We start from the raw sequence: 19,878 nt of genomic DNA, 5'->3' as shown, positions 1-19,878 counted from the left end.
CAGGCTTTGATATGTTTTATTGGAGCAAAACTTCAATAAAGGTGGCTTTTATTTACAGAATTTAATGTGTGTGGGGACTATCCAATCCACTTGGACCCAAGTGAAGATAATCATTAAGCCTGTTTATGTATTTTCTTATTTTCAATTTGCATACAAAAGAAGCTTGCTTCACATTCATAAAAACCCCAATATCATAAATGACAAACCCTCCCTCACCCATCCCTTAATTAAATATAAACAAGTTTCAAAAAACACACAATTTAGATTGGTTTAATCTTGAAATGTAATCCAGTAAGACTAAAAACTAAACATTTCAGGTCCTGTACCAAATAGTAAAATACTCGAAGGCCTTCAGGATCCTTTGACTGATTAACATCAATAAGAGAACCTATTTTTGATGTGGTAAAAGAAATGTGTTCATCTCCAGTTACAATTTCAAGCTCCTGCCGGCCAACCCTGTCAGGGGGAGGCCACAAAGCATCATCTTCTTTTGTAATTTCACTGTCATCAATAATTCTCTTCAGTTCTTCCATTACACTCTTGTGTACATAAGCCTCCTTTCTGATCATGACATCATTTTTATAATTGCTGTTGTTAGCATATCTAAGTTTTCCGTCCGGCCGAAACTCAAATTCCAGAAACTCGTGTCCAAACTTGCCCTTGTGCCCTACATAGTAGCGCAGGTAGAAATCGCTGGCCATAGCCATCTTTGTCCCCAAAAAGCCCGCCGAAGGCCCAGCCAACGTGCCGCCGGGCGCCTGGCAGTGACCGGTATTTATTTTATTAAAGTGTTTCAATTGTTTGCTCTGACTGATCAAGATGTTTCATTTGTCTGTTATTTATGCAGCATTATTTTTAAAAGATAAAAATCTCACCCTAATTAAGAAAGAGGTAAAGAAGTTGGCTAAAAAGATACTAATGGACTTAAAACAGCTCTGTCTCTCTCTCTCATGGGTCATAGTTTCTACCTCCCTCTTTGCTTCTGCTCATTATCTGCCTGGTGGCTAATTTCTGCTTACGGTTTCTGGTCCCTTTCTGCTTTTACCTGACTTGGAGTTGTTACAGTACTATGCTAGGTGCTAGAAATATAGTACTGAGTAAGACAGCCCTGACCCTCGTGGGACTCACAGTATGGCAGGGACTAGTCGTCAGAGAGAGAGAGAGAGACAGAGACAGAGAGGAGATAGGCTATGAAACAAAAACACACGACACTGTGAGACCATACATGAAGGCAGTATAATATAAACTGTGGATCATGGTCCACTCACCTATCTAGTGGCTTAAGACCAGTATTTTTAATAAAAGGAATAACAGAAAATATCAGAGTAAATCACACTTAGTAAGGTAAGTATTATTTTGTGAATTTTTAAATTTCAGTTTATATAGTCAGTGAATAAACAGACAAAAATCCAGGACCATAGGGAGTGTGCTTTCTAGGAGAAAGATAGATAATAAGATAAATTAGTAAGGTATAGAATATATTAGAAGGTGATGAAACTGAAAAACAAAAGGCAAGGAGGAGTATATAAAATGTCAGGGGTATGGGTTGAAATTTTAGGAACAGTAGCCAAGGAAGACTTCCATGGGAAGGTGCCTTTTGGGTAAAGACCTCAAAGAACTGGGGGAGTAAGTCATATGGATATTTGGAGGAGGAACATTCCAGGCAGAAGTAATAGCCAGTGCAAAGGCACTGATCGTACCTGGCCTGTCTGAGTTTGAAGAAAAGCAAGGCCAAAGTGAGTAAAGGGGAGTGAATGGGAGACATAGCAGGCTATGAGGGAAAAGGGCAAGTGGGGTTTCTGAAGCATGTAAGGCCTTTGGTTTTGACTCTGCGTGAGATGGGAAGCCATTGGATGATGTTGAGCAACAGAGTAACATGATCTGACTTATGTTTTAATAGGATCACTCTGGCTGCTAGATTCAAAATAGTTTTAAGGGAGGTAAAGGCAGAAGCAGGAACACCAGAATGTAAGCTCTGTCAGGACAAGAGTTTTTAACAGTCTTATTCACTTTGTATCTCTCGTGCTTTATAGTAACTGGCACATAGAGATATTCAGGAATGAATATTTCCCTGTATGTGCACCAGATCAGTATATGAAATATATTTCTTACTGTGGGTGAAAGTCATAAGGATTAAAAGCTCCTCTCTTGGAGGAAATTGGCCTAGTCTTGGTCAGGAAAAGGAGCTCTGGAAATTGACATTCAGGCTGGGAGTTGAAGAACAAGCAAGAGGAGGTGCGGGATAAAGAGAAGAGAAGAATTTTTCAGGAGTGGTAAATTTGGGAATCATCAGCACATGCATAGTATTTGAAGCTCTCTGCAGGTGTTTCTGTCTGTGTGAAAGCAAGCAGCAAAATTAAAACCATTGCAAACCACCTCCACTTTCTGTTTCTTATTTTTTTGTACTCATTTCCTATAACATTTGCCCTTTTGAAAAATAACATATAGTAGTCATTTTTTAAAAAGTGTATAAATCTTTAAGGCAGTTTCCTGTATCATTTAATAATGGGAAAAGTCAATGAATTATAAAATTCATATTTAGGTTTTTTTTTTTAACCTAAAGTGTACATTGTGGTGATTGGATGTACACATATATTGTGAAAGGATTTCCCCCATCTAGCTAATTAACACATCCACCACCTCACATATTTATCTTTTCTTTTTTTTTGTAAGAACATTTAAGTTCTACTCTCTTAGCAATTTCAGTTATACAATACAGTGTTATCAACTATCGTCACCATGTTTTATATTAGATCCTCATACCTTACTCATTTTACTAACCTCTCCTTATTCCACCCCCCATCCCCACCCAAGCCCCTGGCAAGCACCTTTCTTCTCTTTATTTCTATGAGTTTGACTTTTTATTTTAGCTTCCACATATAAGTAATATCATGCAGTATTTGTCTTTCTCTGTCTGGTTTATTTGACTTAGCTTAATACCCTCAAGTTTCATCCACGCTGGTGCATATGGCAGGATTTCCTTCTTTAATATGGCTGAATAATATTCCATTGTATATATACATATCACATCTTCTTTATCCACTCACCCATTGATGGACACAGAATTGTTTCCCTTTCTTGACTATTGTGAATTATGCTGAAGATTGTTTCCCTTTCTTGGCTATTGTGAATAATGCTGCAATGAACATGGAGTTCAGATATCTCTTTGACATGCTGTTTTCACTTCCTGTGAATTATACCCAGAAGTGGGATTGCTGGATCATACGATAGTTCTATTTTTAATTTTTGGTGGAACCTCCATACTGTTTTCCAAAGTGGCTACACGAATTGACATTCCCACCAACAATGTATGAGGGTTCCCTTTTCTCTACATCCTCACCACCCTTATTGCTTGTCTTTTTGATGATAGCCATTCTAACAGATGGGAGGTGATAACTCAGTGCGGTTTTGATTTGCATTTCCCTGATGATTAGTGATGTTAAGTACGTTTTCGTATACCTGTTGGCTATATATATGTCCTCTTTGGAAAAATATCTATTCAGTTCTTCTGCCTATTTTTTAATCAAATTATATGCTTTTTGTCCAGGAGATGTATGAGTTCTTTATATATTTTGGATATTAACCCCTTATCAGATGTATGATTTGAAATATTTTCTCCTATTCTGAAGGTTGCCTTTTCATTCTGTTGATGGTTTTCTTTGCTGTGCAGAGCTTTTTAGTTTGATGTAGTCCCACTTATTTGTTTTAGTTTTTGTTGCCTTTGCTTTTGGTGTCAAATCCAAAGAAAAAAAATCATTGTCAAGACTGATATCAAGGAGCTCACTGCTCACTGCCTATATTTTCTTCTAGGATTTTTATGGTTTCTGGCCTTACATTCAAGTCTTAATCCATCTTGAGCTGATTTTTGTGTATGCGGTAAGATAGTGGTCCAGTTTCATTCTTTTGCATTCTGCTCCATTGATCTATGTATCTGTTTTTATGCTAATACCATACTGTTTTGATTTCTATAACTTTAAAATATAGTTTGAAACCAGGAAGTGTGTGGGAATAGCCTGGTGGTCCAGTGGTAAGGACTCGGTGCTTTCACTGCCATGGGCCTGGGTTCAATCCCTGGTTGAGGAACTAATATCCTGCAAGCTGCACATCACAGCTAAAAATTAAAAAGAAAAAAAAGAAATCAGGAAGTGTGATGACTTCAGATGCATGGATAGTTTAGGTATTCCACATTTTCTGAGGCTGTGTCTTGTTACCTTTGAGTCCATGCTTCAGTTTTGAATAGTTAGCATGTGATTCCTCAGTATAGGCACTGGTGTAGTTATATCATCAGCCCAAGGGACTAGCAATATTTTTTTCTCCTGACTCTTCATGTACAGTGTTTACAACATTGGTTTCATTTTATTTTATCTTGTTTTATTTTATTTTGCTAAGTCAGCTTCTGCTGCTATGGTGATACATACACACTGTAATTTCAGCAAATTTAAATCTAAAACGGTTCACTTAAAACAGGGCTTTCTATCTAAGCACATGTTTGATATATATATTTTCTAAGGGAAGTTCAGTGTTCTTCATTAACTTCTGGTATTTCTTAAGTTGTAAAATAGACTTAGGATACATAAAAGCATATTGTTTAGAATAATATCACAATTTAAGCTATAATAGAATCTAATTCTAACTTTACTAATTAAAAACTTGTAACATTTGACTTGTTTAAAAATATCAAATTAGAAAATATTTAACATGTTTTAAAGAACATTAATAATTGTTTCAAATAACATTTGTCTTATTTTATAAGGTAAAATATTGCCATTGTAGAAAATATAGAAAACACATAAAAGTATAAAGAAGAAAACAAAAATCATCTGTAGTCATATCACTCAGATACAATATCAATATTTACATTTTACAATATTTCTTTACAGTTTCTATGCATATATTTAACGTATATATTTTTTTCAGTATACTATGATATACTAATAGTGGGAAGAGTTTATTGAACACTTACTATGAGCTGGCACCAGTCCAAGTACTTTACATATATTATCTCATTTAATCATCACCAGGCCCTTATGAAAATATGTACTATTAATTATCCCCATTTTATAGATAAGGAAACTGAAGCTCAGAAAGGTTTAGTAACATGTTCAAGGTCATACATTTAGAAAGTATTTGAGGGACTTCCCTGGTGGTGCAGTGGTTAAGAATCCTCCTGCCAATGCAGGGGACATAGGCTCGATTCCTGGTCCAGGAAGATCCCACATGCCGCCGAGCAACTAAGCCCGTGCGCCACAACCACTGAACCCCCCGCACTCTAGGACCTGTGTGCCACAACTACTGAGCCCGCATGCCTATATCCCGTGCTGCACAATAAGAGAAGCCACCGCAGTGAGAAGCCCGAGCACCACAATGAAGAGTAGCCCCTGCTCACCGCAACTAGAGAAAGCCCACGTGCAGCAATGAAGACCCAACTCAGCCAAAAAAAAAAGAAAGTATTTGAGCCAACTCTAGAATGTAGGTTGATCTGACTACAAAGCCTAAAACAAAGCTGATGGCCTATATTCTCTACTATTACCCTGACTTGCTTTTGTCATTTGCCATTTGATTTTGTGAATTTCTCCAAGTCACTAAATGTTCTTCTTAGAATGATTATAAGGGCTGTTGAGTGGTGTGTTTTGTCAGGCATACCATAATTACTTTAAACATGTCTCTTTGGGCATTTAGGTTGTTTCCAACTTTGAAGGTAAGGACCGCGTGTGAGTCATCTCTGTAGCCCCAGCATCTAGCAAAGTGGCTGGCACTTTGTTTAGGCTCAAAATGTCAGCTGAACGACTAGTTAGAGGGAAGAAAAAGGAATTCATCTGAGGTAAATGACATAAAAGATGGAAGACAGGCAGGGATGGAAGTGACATATTTATGGGAAAATAGGAAAATGAAGGAAGAATCCTAGTTGACAGAAACAGAGAGAACCAACAGGGGATGGTTTTCATTAGGCACTCTGAGTTGTAAAGAACAGAGAAACTCATTCAGACTAACTTTCTTAAGATGGTAGTTATCAATAAGGAAAATAGTGATACCATAGGAATTTAACTTTAGAACAATTATGGGCTCCCCTCTTAATATATCTCTACTACATTCTTTGAATCTGTTTCAAGGTATCTATTTGCTTCTCCTCCAATTACCAGCTGCTTCACATAATCTTTTTTCTGCCCATATGTGTTCTTTACCCCACGGATTAAGTCAACATTTCGGCTCACTTATGGCTCATTATTACCCATCTATCCTCTTTCTACCTCATGATCTTTCTGATTTTGCTCCCGGAGCTAAATTGCCTAATGCGGGCTTGAAAGGCACAAAGATTGACGTAACCAAGATAGTGGTTCTGGGAATAATGTTGGAAGGACAGGTGTGAGCAGGCCATCATTAGCTCTTCACTACAGCCACAACAGACAATGTACAATTCTCTGTCCCTTTGAACATGCTGTTCCCTCTGCTTGAAATACACATCTTGAAAAAGCCACGCTTCTGTTCTCTCACAGTACCCTGTGTATACCTCTAGCATAATATCTATAATTCTTTGTTATAATTATCTATTTACTTTGTCATGACTGTATAATAAACTTTACAACAGCAAGGAGAATGAATGAATACATTAATCAAAATTTATTTACATTTATTTTATACTAGCATCCATTTATTCACTCATGCCATAATTTGTTGAGTATCTATGCCAACGTACAAGGCACAGATAAATAGAATGTAAGAATGGACAGGTCCTTCTGTGTTACCCATGAGTAGACCCCAAACTATTACAGCTAGGCCAAAAGCTCTCACACTGTCTCATATTAATATACTTTTAGACAAAATAATGCTTTGAGTCCCCAAGAGAAGGGGAAAAAGAAAGGCAAAAATAATATGACCAGTAGTGATAAAGTTATCCTGCACCTAAAATGCTTAAGACAGGTTGGCCACCGGACTTGATCATTGTGGTACCTGTGATGTACCACATAGGCAGAACTGCAGGAGAGATTTAGAGGCATGATAAACATTTTTGCCACCTGCCTCCTGTGTGACACTCTCCTTTAAGGACAAGGGAATGGTTTTTCAGTGTTCTACAAAATTGGCACAATAATGAACAGCTGACATCTTATCTCATTTCTTGCTGGTTTTCCCATAGTAGTGAAGCAGCCAGCCCTAACATTCTTAAGTCTAGAATAGTCTTGAGATAGGACTATTTCCTAAATAACTTTACAGAGCAAAAAAAAAGAGAAGGGTGCAGGGCAATCATTTTGTTACCTTCTTAAGTTTGATTTTTATTTTTCAAATATTTTTCATCTATTAGAAAGAAGGCATGTAAGAAAGGAGGTATTACCTGATGTTCGGGACATTACATGTTCAAAACAAAACAAAAAACACCAGCTGCATACCCAGGCTGTACCTTGTTGGAATGTACAGTGTATTAATTTCTATGATATCATTAAAGGCTCAGGATTTTTCTGTTTTGTGCTGTGTCATCTTTGGCATGTTGGTTCTTGCTCTGAGGCGTCATGATCACAAGATGATATAAGATGATATGTCATCAAGTTGAAGAAGAGGACTCACTTTCTTCCATGGGTCTATTATTATCATCCAGGAGAAACTTCTGCTGGACACCCCCTAGTAGGCTTCCTGTCATGTCTCATTGGCCAAATAATTGCTTCACGTGCCCATGCTTAAACCAGTTGTTGGCAAGGGGAATGGAATGACAATAATTGGCACCAATCAAGATCACTGGGGAGGGGTCTAGTCTGCCTTAAATCTCAAGGCTACCCTAGACCTGAGGAAGCAGGGGTTCTCTTAGCAAGGAACAAATCTGGGGTGTAGGCTATAGAGAAGGATGGCTGTAGAGAAGATGGCCTACAGAATCAACAGGTTCTGCTGCACAAGTCCATGGCAGAGCAAAACAAGACACACAAACTCAAAGATACAGTGATCTGGGCTATTTAAGGGCAAATAGCCCTACATGCAGTATTCATTTTGACAGATTTATTATGTGGCTGTCTGGGGTGGCAAATAGGACATGGACTTTGAAATCAGACAGGCCTGGTAACTTAGCAGTGCTTTAGCATGAGTGAAATGAACTTCTCTGCAATTCAGCTTCCTCCTTTATAAGACAGGGATAACAGTGCCTGCTTCTAAGAGCTATTATGAGGATTAAATCTTATGATGGACATAAATTGCCTATAACACTGCAGACATTCAAGTGTATATTTCTTCCCCCTTTATTGAAATTATAATAATTCATAATGATGATTCCAAGTGATCAACAAAATGTTAAATTTAGTTCTGTATTTTGTTTGAAAGCAGATATTTAATATATATTGGAAATATATTTGTCAAATCTGATTAAAATAAGAGATTCTAGGTTTGTAAAATATAAAAACTCAGTTATCCAGAGGCCCAGAATGGCTCATTAATAATAACAACTACCAATGTTTGAGAACTTGCTAGTTCTATGTACATTATACATATTTTCTCATTTTTTTAAACGGGGGGGTGGGGTTGGTGGATGGTGTATGCTGTTGGTATCAGTGGATAAAGGTTAGGGATGCCGCTAAACAGCCTACAATGCACAGGACAGCTCCACGTGACAAAATATCTCAAAATTTACAATAGGTCTGTGGGTTAGGTATTTTTATCCTTATTTTATAAATGAGGAAATTGACCTTCCAAGAGGTTGAGAAGCCCAGGATCACATAGCTAGTAAGCAGAGAACATGGTTTTATCTGACTCTAAAGATCATGCTCTTTCAACTATAATGCTTTGCCTGAATAGGGTTAGAGAATGTCAGTAAGGGTGTCATTAAAGATTTATAAGATCCTTTACAATATCTACGAAAGATATAAGGTACTTGGGAATAAATCATTTTAAAATGTTGTATAAGTCCTTTAAGGAGCAGGGAAAAAAAAACACTGAAAGATACTGAAGGAGATTTAAATAAATTAAACCAAATAAAATGTACAATGTTCTTGGATAGTTAGTGTATTGTATTGTTTGAGAATATTAAATCCTGCTACAAAAGAAAACAAATGAGATTAATAAAATTCTTTAGATGTGTTAAGTATAAATAAGAAGTTAGTATGTAGTGCACGTGTATGTTAAATAGGAAAGGGTGGAAGGACCAGGACATACTTAATTCTCATGAATCACTAAATACCTAAATATTCATGATATACTAAATATGCAAGAGGCACTTAATATTTAGGATACACTAAGTATGCATAGCATATGAAAGCACTCAATATTCATGAGGTCTTAATTCAACTTCCAACCATTTTTGATACCCATTCTGGCCCCATGTATTCTCTACCCAGTAAACACAAATAAAACTCAAGATTGTTCAATAGGCTAATTGAAAACTACAGCCGTGACCAAGTGTATTTGGCCCTGAGTCTCTCCAATAGGGCAATTAAGTATCATTGGTCCAAGGCACCTAATGTCTGGGCTGCTTTGCTCAGACCTCAGCACTGGGCCTTGTAACCACACCATCAATGAGTAAGGCTCATGTGGTGGAGAGAGAAACAGAGCCAGGTACTGTGGCCCTTCCACCCAACTTGGATCCTATCCTAAGTGTATTAACTTACTCCTCTCTTTCTCCTGTTTCTCACTGTGTGTTAAAGTGGTTTAACAACCCATGTGATCTGAGCATTTTAATTTAGCCTTGAGCCTTTCTACCCTATGATGTCTGGGATAGCTTGCCAGGGAGCATACTTGGTGGCCACCATTGCATCAAGGTAATTTCCCACATGGCAGGAAGATGCAATACATGAAAAAGTCAATAGATTCAATGACATTCTAATCCGAACCTCAATATAACCTTTTTTCTTGTAACTGACAAGCTGACTCTAACATGTATATAATAAAGAAGAGCAAAGGTCCAAGATCAGCCAAGACATTCCTGAGGAAGAAGTGGAAAAAAGAAGAAGTAGGTTGTGGTGAAAGCACTTGCCCTATCACATAAGACTTATTATAAAGCTGCATTTTTAAAAAAAAATTTATTTTATTTAATTATTTATTTTTGGCTGAGTTGGATCTTTGTTGCTGCATGTGGGCTTTCTCTAGTTGAGGTGAGCAGGGGCCACTCTCCATTGCGGTGCACGGGCTTCTCACTGCAGTGGCTTCTCTTGTTGCGGAGCATGGTCTCCAGGCATGCGGGCTTCAGTAGTTGTGGCGTGTGGGCTCAGTAGTTGTGGCTTGTGGGCTCTAGAGCGCAGGTTCAGTAGTTGTGCTGCACGGGCTTAGTTGCTCTGTAGCATGTGGGATCCTCCCGGACCAGGGATCGAACCCGTGTCCCCTGCACTGGCAGGCAGATTCTTAACCACGGCGCCACCAGGGAAGCCCTAAAGCTGCATTTATTAAGACCATGTAGTTTGTGCAAACAAGGATGGATTCAATATCCACTAGCAGTGGTGACACTTTGAGGAGAAAAGTGTCAGGAGCTTTGGGTATCAGCAAGGGCAGATTACCTGGTCTCAATCAGGTGAAGCAATAGTTCAGAAAAATAATGGATACTATTGTGCATATGAAAAAACAGACTAGTCCACAGAGTACAAAAAAAGTCACCCTCTGAGGACCTCAAAATAGTCTGGGAACACCTTGAGGAGCTGGAGTTCTTGCAAAGTTGTTGGAGCCAAGTCAGAGAAGTACTGTTGTTGCACTGTGACTCTCAGTTAGTCCCGGGCCGATGAGGATGAAACTGCCAGACTATGTAAGTTTTTATGTTTTATGTTTTTAAAAGGCCCTTTGGGGGACTTCCCTAGTGGCACAGTGGTTGAGAATCTGCCTGCCAATGCACGGGACACGGGTTCGAGCCCTGGTCCAGGAAGATCCCACATGCCGCGGAGCAACTAAGCCTCTGCGCCACAACCATGGAGCCTGCGCTCTAGAGCCTGTGAGCCACAACTACTGAGCCCACGCGCCACAACTACTGAAGCCTGCGAGCCTAGAGTCCCTGTTCCACAACAAGAGAAACCACCACAATGAGAAGCCCGTGCACTGCAACGAAGAGTAGCCCTCGCTCTCCTCAACTAGAGAAAGCCCGCGCAGCAACGAAGACCCGATGCAGCCAAAAATAAATACATAATTAAATAAATTTAAATTAAAAAAAATGTCCTTTGAAATAAAGAGGATGTTTTATATGTTGATTCTTGTAATATGCTGCTATGGGTTGAATTTTATTTTCCCCCCAAAATGTTGAAATCTTAACCCCTAGTATCTGTGAACATGCTTTTATTTGGAAATAGGGTCTTTGCAGATGATCAAGTTCAGATGAACTCATTAGGGTGACCCCTAATCCATTACGATTGTGGCCTCATAAAAAGGGGAAATTTGGACATAGAGATGGAGGCACAGAGAGAATGCCAGGGGAAGACTGGAGTTACGCTGCCACAAAGAACCACTGGAAGCTAGGAGAATGACCTGGAACAGATCTTTCCCTAATGCTTTTAGAGGGAGCACGGCCCTGCCAATACCTCCATCTCAGACTTCTAGCTCCATTACTGTGAGATCATAAATTCCTGTTGTTTCAGGCACTCAGTTTACGGTACTTTGTTATGGCAGCCCTAGGAAACTGATACATATGCCAAGCATGACTTTGCTTTAGGACAGTTCTTTGGGATACAGACTCTGAGACAAAGATTTGCATTTAAGAGGTCTATCAGGAATGCTCTTGGGAAAAACACTGGAGCAGGATTGGGCAGTGAGAAAAGGTGAACTTCAGTGTAGTTGCAACAGAGGTCTTCTATGGAATTTATGGGAAAATGGGTCTGGGATGGTTCATCTGAGTTGTGCTAAACTGAGTTTGGGGCCTGGGCCTTTGCATCCCCATATGGACACCTAGGAAGGGTGTCTAACCTTGAGCAAGGCAGGTCTGTTCAGCTGAGGACGATTCCCAGTAAGGGCTCACACTGGCAGTTGGGAAAATGAGTGCCTTGGTCCTGAAGGGGAGATCTGGGTGATGCACTAAAGTATCTACTGCATTGTCTGATCATTTTTTCTTACCAAGATAAAAAAAATCTCAAATCACATATATATACTCATAGACATAATACTACTAAGTTTACCTTAAGTACTTACAATAAATTGAGGTAGTGAACTACTCAGAATAAACTAGTATGATATTTATAAAGCTTAATAGGCCTTGTTATATGTCCCAAAGGAAATAATTTTTCAATTTGTATACAAAAAGGGGAAGTCACTTAAGACCCAGTAGTATAAATTGAGGTAAAAGTGCTGCAGGTGCTGGCCAGTTGAAAGCATTGTGGAAGGGGAAAGGGGGCTGGTGTACAGAACCAGCAAAGAGTGATCTGAGATCTGGGCAGAGCCCCAGGAAAAATCAAGGAAGTTAATTTTGTTTGTTTGTTTCTAGATCCTAATTTATTCATTGGAAATACTCTTTACTAAAAATGGTATAAACAATATTGACTGGAGATGTCCATAAATGTGGGAGAAGGCTCTGGGAATGGTCAGGAAAGTCTTTACAGAGGAGATTGAACTTGAACTGAACTTTGAAGAATGATCAGAATTTCCATAGCCAAAAGGTATTTGTTCCAAAATTTTTTTTTAATTTTTTACTTATTTATTTATTTATGTATTTATTTTTTGGCTGTGTTGGATCTTCGTTGCTGTGTGCAGGTTTCCTCTAGTTGTGGTGAGCGGGGTCTACTCTTCGTTGCCGTGTGCGGGCTTCTCATTGTGGTGGCTTCTCTTGTTGCGGAGCACAGGCTCTAGGCTCGCGGGCTTCAGTAGTTGCAGTGCGTGGGCTCAGTAGTTGTGGCGCACTGGGCTTAGCTGCTCCGTGGCATGTGGGATCCTCCTAGACCAGGGCTCGAACCCATGTCCCTTGCATTGCCAGGCAGATTCCCAACCACTGTGCCACCAGGGAAGTCCCTGTTCCAAATTTTTTTCAGGTACCTGGGATGGGTTTTGAGAATCGTTTTGAACATAGGAGAAAATGTTTAAATGATTTAGCTTTTGCTATCCTTTTACTTTCAATCTTCTTTGTATATTTGAATGTAAGTATCTCCTGTAGTCATCATGTAACTGGATCTTGTTTTTTTAAAAATCCAGTTTGACACTCTACCTTTGATTAGATTTAGTCCATTCACATTTATGCCATTATTGGTATAGTTGGATTTACATCTGCCATTTGATTTTTTGTTTTCTATATATCATGTTGTTTTGTTCCTCTATTTCTCCTTACTGCTTTCTTTTCATTAAGTGAATATTTTGTAATGTAGCATTTTAACTTCATTAATGATTTTTTCCACTATTTTGGTGGTTGTTTCCTTAGTGATTACTCTAGGGCTTACCATATACCTCTATTTATCAGCATCAATCAGTTTCAGAAGTATACTAACTTAACTGCAGTGAGATGTAGAAACATTACTCCTTTATAGATTTATTCCCCTTCCTCGTTTTTGTGTTATTATTGTTATACGTATTTCATCTATATATCTATAAATGTCAAAAAACCCAACAATACATTGTTATAATTATTAATTTGTATAATTTTAATGTATTTTAAGGAAGATAAGAGGAGAAGGGAGAGCAAGTATATATTTATGAACATCAATATATTCAGACTCTTAGTTACTTCTTTCAGTAACTGATAAACATACCCAGAATAGAAGTGTTCCCAAATATCAGGTTCATTTTCTGTAGTTCTGTCCTAGCCTGCGTCTTGACCCAGTACCTCTATATTGACCTGTTAGCTCACCGATGTCCACGAGCAGATGTTTTATATTTATGGCAGAGGTATAGCTGTCCTCAGCAAAAAGATCCAAAAGAATTACCTTATCTGCCACTATGAATCAGCTGACCTCACTCTGTTTTTTAAACAAAGCATCAAATCTTCTACTTAATGCTACTCCTCTTACTTCTACAACCCTCTTATTTATCAAATATTGAGTTTGCATACTTAGTCCCTCATGTTTATTTTATAAAAATGAAGAAAAGCTTATTTTATGGCAAATGTTATTCTGCTTTCTTGAACTGATTAAGGGAAAAGTGACTTAGGCAAGTTTCCTATTGAATAAGATGCAAAATATGTCCAGTTTATAGCAGAGAAGAGATCTAGAAGGATATTGTCCAAAAAGAAAGAGAAAACTCTTTCCCTCTGGGTTTCCCCTTTGGGAATTTCTCACATCATTTCAGGTCACTACCACCTGTCTTAGCTCCCTCAGGTATGGGTTCTTTCCTTTAAAATGTTCAGTCAACCCATAGACAAAACCTCACTCTCCCACTAGATATGCCATCACTCTGTGTGGGTGTGTGTGTATGTGTGTGTGCACATATATATATATACACACACACACCTATATCTGCTTTCTAAAAATTTAGTTTCTACTAATACTAATAGTTCCAATCAAATGTCACCTGATCTTTCTTATCTTCCCCCATTCCATGTTTATATCTTATTGCTCCCTCAGGGAGAGCCCTGGCTCTTGGTGGTATGACTCAATAGCAATTTCTACCTATCTGCCAGAGCTATCCAGCAGGATTGAGTCTCAGTTGCCCACAGCTGTAATCTGCTTAATAATAATAATAATTTTTGCTGCTCTTTTTTCCTTTCCCTGTCTCACTTCCCCATTCCTCTACTGCTGCTTCTGAGATTCGCCTCTGAAGTAAACTACCTGCACTCAAATCCTGGTTTCAGGCTATGCTTTGGGGAAGCTAAGTCTAAGACACACCGCACCCACCTACCCACTGACCCAAGTACCAAGAAATGGTCTCGCAAAAACTACCAATATACAGGTTCAAAGCACACTATTATATTAACAATATAGTAAACTATATGCAGAAAGTAAAATATTGTAAAATATCATTAAGAAAAAAGTTACTTTCTCATATTTATATTTAAATTCTCAGTTCTTCCTTTTTATCATAAAATAGAATTTTATTATTAATATTAGGTTTATTTAATAGTTAACTTATAGGCTAAAGGACAGAGGGGGAAAAAGGAAGGACGCAAAGAAGGAAGAAGGAAGGAAATAAAAGACAGGAAGAGAGAGAAAAAATAAATCTATTTACAAGGTGACTGTTCTATCTTTAAATGACTTTCGTGAATCATGTACTTTAGCAATATGTCATTTGACCCGCAGATCCATGCCTCTAAGGAGCAAATGTAAGAGTAAATGAGCACTGAAGCCCTGATTTAAAAATTTTTTTATTGAAGTATCGTTGATGTACAACATTATATAAGTTACAGGTGTACAATATAGTGATTCACAATTTTTAAAGGTTATACTCCATTTATAGTTACTATAAAATATTGGCTATATTCCCTCTGTTGTACAATATATCCTTGCAGCTTATTTTACATAGAATAGTTTGTAATAATTAATCCCCTACACCTATGTTGATTGCCCCTCCCTTCTTCCCTCTCCCCACTGGTAACCACCAATTTGTTCTCTGAAGCCCTGATTTTGATCTCAGACAAAAAGGAGGTAATATCACTTCATCAATGAGCTACTTATTAAAAAAAAAAAAAAAGTTTCATTAAAAAAAGAAAGCCTCTTATTTTTTGCCTGTCATCTCTGGTTCAGTTTTAGAATAGAAAGGAATAAACACAGGTGCATTCTCAGACCAGTACTTGCTTAATAAGAACGGTTTATCACATGATATAACAAAACATCTCTCAACCCGTTAGAGAATAAAGAAAAATGCAAGTCTTTTACTCTAAAGCTACTATAGAGATAAAATGAAAATGTAATAGAGAAAACTGTAAACACACTATGAGGAAATCTGTATTAAAAATTAATTATAGTTAAAAACTTAATTGGAAATTTAAAAAAATCGTGGGGTAGTTATTCACAAAAATATTCACAGTAGGACTCTTTACATCCAGTCTACTTCATTTTACTAACAAAAATGATATTATAAATTAGTGGGACAGATCCAACCCTCTTAAAGTAGAAATGTCCTTTGATCTTCTGTATTTGTCTATATGGAAAATTCTATCATAAAGAACCTTTGTGGTGAAGAATAGAAAGTACAGTTATTTATGAGGCTGCCCTTTAATTCAAGCAATGAGTTTAATGGAAATGGTTTCCTATGACTTCCTTTGTCAGTCAGTGAGGTGCCCTTTCTCTCCCAGTTGGAGACGTCTTCCTCCTCAAGTTCTTAGCTGTGTCTAGGATGTTATGAGTGATTTCATCACTTGGAACCAGAATGCTGGCATTGATCTATTTGACCATCATCTGCCATTTGAACACCTGAAATCCCAAATAAGTTGTGAAACAGTTCTGAGCTTGCCATAGCCATTGGATCTGGCTGTTGTTTTCACTCAACCAGGGTTAGTGTTCCAACTTCTACCTGGATTCTAAAAACAAAAGACCATGATTTAAGTCCTTGTTCTGCCACTGTTTTTGGTGAATGAGTAAAGAGAAGTTGGATTGTCCAATAAATGACTGTAGAAGTCGTCTCTGGGTTGTCTGGATGAACTAGCTGGGGCAGGGGACCCTGCTCCCCTCACCAGTGGAAGGGGCTGTGTCTCAAACAACTTCTTGTGGCACCAGTGGTTTCCTTTCTCCCCATGGGAAGAGCTGCACAACAAACCAACTTCCCACAGGAGCTAACGGCTAGTGTTCACAGACAAATGACACCTAAGCTCAGACCATTCAGCGCCCAAGCCCAGACTTTACGTCCCTTGCTTCTAAGTCCACTCTCATCGTGCCCTATAAAGAGAGAGCAACAGGGGGTGGTATCCCCCTCTTGGAGCACAGTCCTGTTATACATCCCACTTCACCCTGGCCCTACCTAACTCATCTCTTTGCAAGATGAACAGAGTATGGGGGACCCTTCTGCCTAAGGCATACGCAGAGTAATACTGCTGATGTTTGCAAAAGTGGTTGGCTTTTGGTATGATATTTTACTTCTTTGACCTTTAACTTCCGACTCTGTGAAAAAAGGAAAAAACAATACTTATCTCACAGGATTGTTTTGAAAGTTAAATTTATCTAGTCTTTCAACCCATTCCCAAAACACTATTGAGTTAGCTCTTGTTAAAGAGAAAAACCACAGGCCCCAAATGGCATCACTTTACTAAAGCCCATGCTACCAAAGCTAGATTTAATACCTAACCTAATTGCAGTTTTTCAATCTTCACCAGAAATGTAAGCTGAATCAACCAGTCTGGAATTTTCTGGTTAGCACCAATGAAGTAATCTGCCACGTGGGCCCTCTTTATCCCCCCCCCCACCCCAGGGGAAATAGGCAATTTGCATGATAAAACTCTTTCACCTTTCCCTTCTCCCTGCCAAAAGATGTCCTGGCCCCAAATTAATCCTTTCTTTTGCTAATAGCTTCCTTGCCCCATCTATACAACCCCTCCAAGCTCCCTTCCAGTTGCTAGATGGAATGTTGCCCAATTCCTAAGTGGCCTAATAAAGCCAATTAGATCTTCAAATGTACTCAGTTGAATTTTGTTTTTTAAGACTTGCTTGCTGCACTGGTTAAAATAAATCACCATTGAGAGAGTTGTGGTGTTATGAAGAGGGAGTGGACTTTTGAGTTAGAATTGGCTTTATAGTCTAAGTTTGTTGTTTTGTGCCTTTGTGACCTTGAGTAAGTCCTTAACTCTCTGAACTTAAGGGGGCGTGAATATTAAATATGATGTGTATAAAAGGACTGAGCACACTTGGTACCTAGTACATGCTCAATAAACTGTTAATTTGCCTTCCTGCTTCCCTGCCTTCCTTTCTCCCTTCCTCCTTACTTCCACTCAGGCTTGCTTGCTTCTTATGCCATTCTGACTTCTCCTTTGTTCCACTTATCCTGACTCTTTACCCCACCAAATCTTCCCCAGATGGATACGAAATGCTTTTCAACATTCCACAAATTCCTAATATGCTGCATGGAATGCAGGCATGAATACTTAGCTGATGTGGGCATAGGTCTGAAGGCACTTTCTGGAGGGAGCCCTGACTTACTACACATGGAGAGGCCGAGCAAGGAACATCCGTGTTTGTGATAGTCATTTTTAGTTCACCAAAAAGTGTGGTTAATTCTCACATCAGTAGTGAGAATTTTCATTTTCATGGATATCTGGGCTGTTCTTTGCTTCCTTCTTCTGCTGAGTTCCTTTTTAGATTTTTTTCAGAGTGCATGTGTAATTTGGAGGGATGTAGTACAAGGGTTGCAGTACAAGTCAATAATTCGAGAGTAGCATTCAAATGTCACCCCTTCCATCCCCTACTTTCTTGGCATCTGAGATGGTGTTGTCGTTTCACACAATGGACTTGCTGTATCAATGGAGCCAGAAAGACTAAGAGAAACTGAGCCTTGGAATTAGACATTCTGTTGAGGTACTGGGTAAATAGAACCCAGCTGGGATGATAATGAGAGCTCTGTTACGTTGTTGGAGGGGGACTTCCCTGGTGGTGCAGTGGTTAAGAATCTGCCTGCCAATGCAGGGGATACGGGTTCGATCCCTGGTCCAGGAAGATCCCACATGTCACGGAGCAACTAAACCCTTGCGCCACAGCTACTGAGCTTGTGCTCTAGAGCCCACGAGCCACAACTACTGAGCCTGCGCATCACAACTACTGAAGCCTGTGCGCCTAGAGCCCGTGCTCCACAACAAGAGAAGCCACTGCAATGAGAAGCCCATGCACAGCAACAAGGAGTAGCCCCCACTTGCCACAACTAGAGAAAGCCCGTGCACAGCAACGAAGACCCAACGCAGCCCAAAATAAATAAAATTTAAAAAAAGATTCTCTTAAAAAAATAATAATCTTAAAAAAAAAATGGTTGTTAGAGGGGCTCTCTCTCTAGAGGTCTAACTCAGATGGCTTCAAGTCTCAGGCAGTTAAGCAAATTAATAAAGGGGCAGGTGTAATACAATAGGGAGTGCTGGAGACTGTGGCAAACTGGAGAACATATTTTTGGCCTAAAGACATTCACCTTTTAAAATTTCAAATACTGATAATGCCAAACCAACTGTTAGTGGGCCAAATTTGCCCCTTGGGCCATCTGTTTGTTACCTCCCCAAGACTTAACAGAACTTAATCCCTAGGAGATATGACAACAGATAATAGTGGTGAGCCACAGAAGTGGTCACCATCAGGAAGGCTTAACCAGATGTAAAAGGAGTGACCTGAAAGTGATGTTATAGCAAGCATTAAGAGGGAAATAAGCCAGAAGTTAATGGGTTTCAGGAATGAGAGTGGCAAGAGGCAGGCTCAGTGAAGGTCTCTAAGCCCTCTGTGATAGTGGAGGGAAGAAAATAGAGTTCCCAACCAGGAAGGCCTAGGGTCTGAGAATGGTTATCATTACTGGGAATCAGAACTAGGATGTAACAAAGGGCAAGACCAGGTATCACTTATTACTGAATCACTTGCATATTGAACTCGTAATCCTTAAATTCCTTAAAAGTATTTTTATTGCTTCTTAAAAACTGATTTTTAAACTTGCTTATATAGAGAATTTAGAAAATACAGAAAAGCATAATAAAAAAGAACTTTTGAACTGTCCCACTGAAGGAAAGACAGCACTGTTTGCAAAGCATGGGGCCAGGCAGGGAATCAACAGTTTCTGTCTTTGGGAAGAGGACTTTGGGATATGGGGGCAAGAAACTGGGTTAAGAGCTAGAAGTGTGTTGGCTAGCCTTCATGGGTTATCTAGAGCAGGACTGATTTCAGACTATTTTAGATAATTCATCATGGTTTTTGGTTTGAAAATATTGTAGTTAAGAACCAGAATATAAAACCTCGCTCCTAGGACTTCCCTGGTGGTCCAGTGGTTAAAACTCCACACTTCCACTGCAGGGGGAATGGGTTCGATCCCTGGCTGGGGAACTGGGAAACTAAGATCCTGCATGCTGTGCAGCCGAAAAAATTTTAAAAAACCCTAGCTCCTGTCTAGTTAGATCTTCAGTATTCATAA

At 39.0% G+C, this 19,878-nt stretch overlaps 1 protein-coding gene across 1 annotated transcript; it reads right to left on the bottom strand.

Moving 5' to 3' along the window:
• Positions 1–254: 254 nt before the first annotated feature.
• On the bottom strand, positions 255–761 carry LOC103009797 (protein mago nashi homolog 2-like). The gene has a single exon (XM_057541010.1). The coding sequence runs from the start codon at positions 705–707 to the stop codon at positions 261–263; it is 447 nt and encodes a 148-aa protein (XP_057396993.1). The 5' UTR covers positions 708–761; the 3' UTR covers positions 255–260.
• Between the last annotated feature and the right edge of the window lie 19,117 nt (positions 762–19,878).

The sequence above is a fragment of the Balaenoptera acutorostrata genome, chromosome 2 (genome assembly GCF_949987535.1).
Source record: "Balaenoptera acutorostrata chromosome 2, mBalAcu1.1, whole genome shotgun sequence".
NCBI lineage: Eukaryota > Metazoa > Chordata > Mammalia > Artiodactyla > Balaenopteridae > Balaenoptera > Balaenoptera acutorostrata.
The sequence above is the reverse complement of the archived record's forward strand: the minus strand, read 5'-3'. Positions and strand labels throughout refer to the sequence as shown.